At 44.6% G+C, this 6,670-nt stretch overlaps 1 protein-coding gene across 1 annotated transcript; it reads left to right on the top strand.

Moving 5' to 3' along the window:
- Positions 1-964: 964 nt before the first annotated feature.
- On the top strand, positions 965-3,413 carry LOC108539659 (zinc finger protein 627). The gene has a single exon (XM_017888518.1). It carries the CDS (start codon positions 1,108-1,110, stop codon positions 2,161-2,163), a length of 1,056 nt encoding a protein of 351 aa, XP_017744007.1. The 5' UTR covers positions 965-1,107; the 3' UTR covers positions 2,164-3,413.
- Positions 3,414-6,670: the final 3,257 nt, after the last annotated feature.

Genomic DNA, 6,670 nt, shown 5'->3' with positions numbered 1-6,670 from the left:
TTTTTTTTTTTTTTTTTTTTTTTGAGAGGGAATTTCACAACTCATTGCCCAGGCTGGAGTGCGAGGGTGCCATCTTGGCTCACTGCAACCTTCGCCTCCTGGGTTCAAGCAGTTCTGCCTGAGTCTCCCGAGTAGCTGGGACTACAGGCACCCGCCACCACGCCTGGCTAATTTTTTGTATTTTTAGTAGAGATGGGGTTTCACCATGTTGGCCAGGCTGGTCTCGAACTCCTGACCTCAGGTGATCCACCTGCCTTAGCCTCCTAAAGTGTTGGGATTACAGATGTGAGCCACCACACCTGGCCACGAATATCATTTTCTTTTCTTTATTTTTGAGACAGAGTTTTGCTCTTGTTACCCAGGCTGGAGTACAATGGCATGATGTCAGCTCACTGCACCTCTGCCTCCTGGATTCAAGGAGTTCTCTTGCCTTAGCCTCCTGAGTAGCTGGGATTACAGGCATGCTCCACCATGCCCAGCTAATTTTTTTTTTTGTATTTTTAGTAGAGACAGGGTTTCTCCATGTTGGTCAGGCTGGTCTTGAACTCCCGACCTCAGGTGATCTGCCTTTCTTGGCCTCCCAAAGTGCTGAGATTACAGGCATGAGCCACTGCGCCTGACCATGAATATCATTTTTTGATAATAGGTATGGTTGTGACCTATTGCAGACCATTTAGTACATTCATGTTCAAACAATTGAGACAGGCATAAAATGTACACTTTCCCTGATAATGTTAAAAATGTGAGTCCAAGGCCAGGCACGGTGGCTCACACCTGTAATCCTAGCACTTTGGGAGGCAGAGGTGAGAAGATCCCTTGAGCCTTGGAGTTCAGGGTTCACACCTGGTCAACATAGTGAGATTCTGTCTGTGTTTTAAAAAAGTGAATATAAGTCTAGTACCTATTAATGAATATAAAATCATTTATAAACAAAACATTAATAATGTGCTTCTCATTTTTCCCACAAGTCATATTCCAGAGAGACTCTGTGAAAGTAAAGAAGGTAGTCAAGGTGAAGAAACCTTCAGCCTGATTCCACATGGTATTCTGAACAAGAAAACTCCTGGAGTAAAAGCATGTGAACGCAGTGTGTGTGGAGAAGTTGGCATGGGTCCTTCATCCCTTAATAGGCACATCAGAGATCACACTGGACGTGGACCAAATGAATATCAGGAATATGGAAAGAAGTCATATACACGTAACCAGTGTGGACGAGCCTTGAGTTATCATCGCTCTTTTCCAGTACGTGAAAGGACGCATCCTGGAGGAAAGCCCTATGATTGTAAGGAATGTGGAGAAACCTTTATTTCTCTTGTAAGCATTCGAAGACACATGTTAACGCATAGGGGAGGTGTACCTTACAAATGTAAGGTGTGTGGGAAAGCCTTTGATTATCCCAGTTTATTTCGTATACATGAAAGAAGTCACACTGGAGAAAAACCTTATGAATGCAAGCAATGTGGGAAAGCCTTCAGTTGTTCCAGTTACATTAGAATCCATGAAAGGACTCACACTGGAGATAAACCCTATGAATGCAAGCAATGTGGGAAAGCTTTCAGTTGTTCCAAGTACATTCGAATCCATGAACGAACTCACACAGGAGAGAAACCCTACGAGTGTAAACAGTGTGGTAAAGCCTTTAGGTGTGCCAGTTCTGTTCGAAGTCACGAAAGGACTCACACCGGAGAGAAACTTTTTGAATGTAAGGAATGTGGGAAGGCTTTGACTTGTCTCGCGAGTGTTCGAAGACACATGATAAAGCACACTGGCAACGGACCTTATAAATGTAAGGTGTGTGGGAAAGCCTTTGATTTCCCCAGTTCATTTCGAATCCATGAAAGGACCCACACTGGAGAGAAACCCTATGACTGTAAGCAATGTGGGAAAGCCTTCAGTTGTTCCAGTTCGTTTCGAAAACATGAAAGGATTCACACTGGAGAGAAACCCTATAAATGTACAAAATGTGGGAAAGCCTTCAGTCGTTCCAGTTACTTCCGAATCCATGAAAGGACGCACACTGGAGAGAAACCCTATGAATGTAAACAATGTGGGAAAGCCTTCAGTCGATCCACTTACTTTCGAGTACATGAAAGAATTCATACTGGAGAGAAACCCTATGAGAACCCCAACCCTAACCCTTCATTTGTCCCAGTTCTTTCATGAGCATGAAAGGAGTCACATAGAGAAACCCCATGAAAGTAAGAAATTAGGGAAAGCCTTCAGTCCTTTCTGTTTCTTTCAACTACATGAAAGGATTCACAGTGGAGAAAGACCCTGTAAGAGAATTGGCTTTAAATTATGAGAGACTTGCGATAGGACAGTAAAACCTAGAGTTGGAGTTGGATCTCTGGGTTGTGTCATGTCAGTGTTGGTAGGTTAGGAACTAGATTTCCCAGAATCCATTCCATTTGTGATTCCATGATACAATTCACCAGTAACCTATCTTACATGAGGTTTGGAAGGAAGTTAAGACGGCTTTAGTCATGGTTTGGAAGCACCATACAAGGAGACAGCAATGTGAATACAGGCTGTATGGACACCTGCATCCATCCCATTTTCCTGCTACTTTGGGTTGCCAATCAAGAGTATCCTCAAAACGACTTGACTTTAATTTTCTCAGAGGTGATAGGTTTCCACACAGGTCTCCGGAAGCCCCCTGTTGAATATCCATCCACACTTTGGTTTTCCTTCAGACATTATCATGTGTGAACTAGGCAACTAATTCAGACTGTCCTGGTTGGGAATATTCTCTGATGCTCTGACTCCCCTGGTCTGTAGACTGAATTAGCAGAAGGTCTAATTTGTGTGGTAAGCACCTTTGTTCTTACCAGTAGTGACTGTATTCTTGATTGAGCCTGACAGCTACCATGCTGCTGTCAAAACCAGCCAGAGGGGAGCTTGTTCTTCTGCTGTACTGTGCAGTGACTGGCCTCACCCAGGACTTTGATGTGAGAATAAGCACCTTCCTCTATCAGGAAATTTCAAGTGTTTCCTATTATTCATAGCTCAATGTAATGCCTCAGTTCATTTTCAGTTGTTTGATTATATGTGACTAATATGTATTTTTTATTCAAACAAGACTTCTGTACATGTTCCCTAGAAACAGTTTATTAGCTGTCTTCAGTCTTGGATTACATCAAGTTTATAATTTTGGCAAATTATTTGTTAAGACACTGTGAAGTCAGTGTTAACCATGTGCATACAACTTAAGGAATTTTTTCCCCCTCATGTAAATTTTACTTTTCATGCTTATATAGTTTCAACTTTTATCTTCATAGTAATTTCTCATCTACTCATAATTCCAAAAGTTAAGTCATGCTGTTTTGTGTGCTCTCTTGCTAAAGACCACAGAGACCATACCTGTTGTCAAAGAGGGTGTAATAAATTGTAATAATAATTATGACCACAAACCATAAAGGGTTGTGTGATGTATCAGTAAGAGGCTGCTCAGAAGAATTTCTTACAGGTTTTGTGCTTGTTTTAGGTTGACTGATTTCTTTCTTTCTTTTTTTTTTTTTTGATAAGGAGTCTTGCTCTGTCGCCCAGGCTGGAGTGCAGTGGCACGATCTCAACTCACTGCAACCTCCACCTCCCAGGTTCAAGCAATTCTCCTGCCTCAGTTTCCTGAGTAGCTGGGATTTCAGGTGCACACAACCATGCCCAGCTAATTTTTGTATTTTTAGTAGTGACGGGGTTTCACCATGTTGATCAAGCTGGTCTCGAACTCCTGACCTCGTGATCCGCCTGCCTCGGCCTCCCAAAGTGCTGGGATTACAGGCATGAGCCACCGCGCCCGGCCAGGTTGATTGATTTCTATTCAAGGAAGCAAGATGATTCTCTGTATTTGATGCAGTCATGAGGTAAACTTAATTCTAAACTTGGCATCATAATTATTCTCATCCAGAAGGAAAAGGAATGGAGTGGAGGTAAACGTAATTCATTAGAAATACCACTCAGTCATATTAGTGAGAAGAGGGGAATTTTTGTCATGTTTACGATTTGGAACATGCTCTCTTTCACCAGTTTTAAAGACATGGTCACAGAATGCCCTTTTTTTGTCTTGGTTCATCATAGCCACCAAGGAGCATGGTCTCACATTGCCGGTGTCTGACGTGTTTGTCTCCAACAGTGCAAGACTTGGCCTTGCAGTGAGGGGAGGCTGGCTCCTGGACTTGTGGACCTGTTTTGCCTTCCTTATTCTGTGAACACTGAAGTAGTTCCTGTGATGTACTGGACACTGTTTTCCATTATGTATCTCAGTTAAAATATGTAAATTTACTTCTTAGCAAGCTGTACAGTACTTTTAAAAAGCTCCTGTATGAGTCTAATGAGAATAATATATTTATGCAAATTATCTGAATGCAAGCCTAGGAAGGAGCAAAGTCAGCATCAATATTCCAGCCAAGCCTTTCTTCCTCAGATAATATGCTTTTTTTGTTTTGTTTTTGTTTTTTTAGACGGAGTTTCACTCTTATCACCCAGGCTGGAGTGAAGTGATGCAATCTCAGCTGACTGCAACCTCCACCTCCTGGGTTCAAGTGATTCTCCTGCCTCAGCCTCCCGAGTAGCTGGGATTACAGGTGCCCACTGCCACACCTGGCTAATTTTTTTCATATTTTTAGTACAGACAGGGTTTCACCATGTTAGCCAGGCTGATCTCAAACTCCTGACATCAGGTGATCTGCCCGCCTCAGCCCCCTAAAGTGCTGGAATGGATTACAGGTGTGAGCCACTGTTCCTGGCATATATGCCTTTGCTTCTAATTTATCAATAGGCCTCTTATGCCGGCACAATAGATTAAAAAGCAACATGCAAAAGTCAGCTTTTGGCACGGGCGCGGTGGCTCAAGCCTGTAATCCCGGGGCACTTTTGGAGGGCCGAGACGGGCAAGATCCGAGGTCAGGAGATTCAAGACCCATCCTGGCTAACATGGTGGAAACCCGTCTCTCTAAAATACAAAAAACTAGCTGGGCGACATAGGTGGGCGCCTGTAGTCCAGCTACTCGGGAGGCTGAGGCAGGAGAATGGCGTGAACCCGGGAGGCGGAGCTTGCACGTGAGCTGAGATCCGGCCACCTGCCCACTCCAGCCCGAGCCGACAGAGCAAGAACTCCGTCTCAAAAAAAAAAAAAAAAAAATTTTTTGTCAGCTTTTTGTCTGTACACTTCCATGGAGCAATCATCACTTCATTGACGGTGTCCAGCAAGCACTTGTCTTGAGAAAATCCTTGTTGAAACTTCTCAGAGTCAAAAGCCCAGGTATCACAGGATGGAGTAAGCATCAGTGACCAGAACCATTAGACTTGTATTGTGAGAGATGACATATTCAGCTCCAGATAATGTATTCACATTGAGTGAAGGGTAGCAGTCATTGCCCTGTTCAGCATTCTTAACCAGTCATTTGGAGTTTTTGAGGGCAATACGGGAGTTAAGGTGCTACTGATCCAACCTTCTCCTTCTCCCTTGAAGGCAACATCCTACAGTGATAGTGTGGCCACAGAGTAGAAACCCCACTTCAACGTGACTCCAAATGGATTTTGCCCAGCATTGCAGGTTGTTGTGTTGGATGGCCAGCGAAGGTAGAGGACATGGGAAGCACAGAGTTGAGGGAGATGAACGCAGGACACAGGCTGAGGCCTGATATTGGCCTTCGACTAGTGGGGAGGTATCTTGATGCTTCACAAAACACGCAGAGAGGACATCGTTAGCACAGGCTCAAAGAGTGCTCATAATACCAGAAGGCTACCACTTTCTTTTTTTTTTTTTTTTTTTTTTGTTTTGAGACGGAGTCTCGCTCTGTCACCCCAGCTTGGAGTGCAGTGGCCCAGATCTCAAGCTCACTGCAAGCTCCGCCTCCTGGGTTCACGCCATTCTCCTGCCTCAGGCCTCCCGAGTAGCCTGGGGAGGCTACAGGCGCCCGCCACCTCGCCCGGCTAGTTTTTTGTCTAGTTATTTAGGTAAGAGACGGGGTAATTCACCGTGGTTAGCCCCAGGATGGTCATTTGATCTCCTGACCCTCGTGATCCGCCCGCCTCAGGCCATACCCCAAAGTGCTGGGATTACACGGCTTTGAACGCCACACGCGCCCGGCCATTTTTTTTTATGTTTTTGTTCTTTAGTTTTTTTTTTTTTTTTGGCTACCACTTTTGGAAGGCAGTGATGGAGCTTTCTGTTTGAGTCCTGCTCTGTTGACAGCATACACTGTCCTTCATCTGATTAGAAAAGCAATGCTGGCCGGGTGCAGTGGCTCATGCCTCTAATCCCAGCACTTTGGGAGGCTGAGGCAGGCGGATCACCTGAGGTCAGGAGTTCAAGACCAGCCTGACCTGCCTTGGACCTACTGGACTGAACAAAGTGGGATGAACACAGGAATAAAAGACAAAACACAAAAAAGTATATTTGGAAGAAGGGGTCAGGGGGCACCTTGCCTCTAGTGGACAAGGGCCCCAAGCTTTACACAGCCCTCCGTATTTATTAGGCAAAAGAGATAGTGAGAAAAGCAGGTAATTGTCAGTTGGGGTTCACAGCAGGCTTGCAGACTGCATCCTTTGGACAATAGGTGCTAGATTTCTCAAGTAGATAACTTCAAGGAGCCGGGTGCCAGGGAGTGATGTCCCTCAGCAAACCTTTTGGTGGCAGGGCAGTGTGAGCTTGCCCACATCCTGCATTCAT

Source organism: Rhinopithecus bieti, unplaced genomic scaffold (assembly GCF_001698545.2).
Source record: "Rhinopithecus bieti isolate Rb0 unplaced genomic scaffold, ASM169854v2 scaffold_15296, whole genome shotgun sequence".
NCBI classification, from domain to species: domain Eukaryota; kingdom Metazoa; phylum Chordata; class Mammalia; order Primates; family Cercopithecidae; genus Rhinopithecus; species Rhinopithecus bieti.
This window is presented reverse-complemented; position numbering and strand designations above follow the sequence as displayed.

Coding starts and splice junctions, on each gene's coding strand:
- LOC108539659 (XM_017888518.1), top strand. CDS start 1,108: ATGGGTCCTTCATCCCTTAATAGGCACATCAGAGATCACACTGGACGT.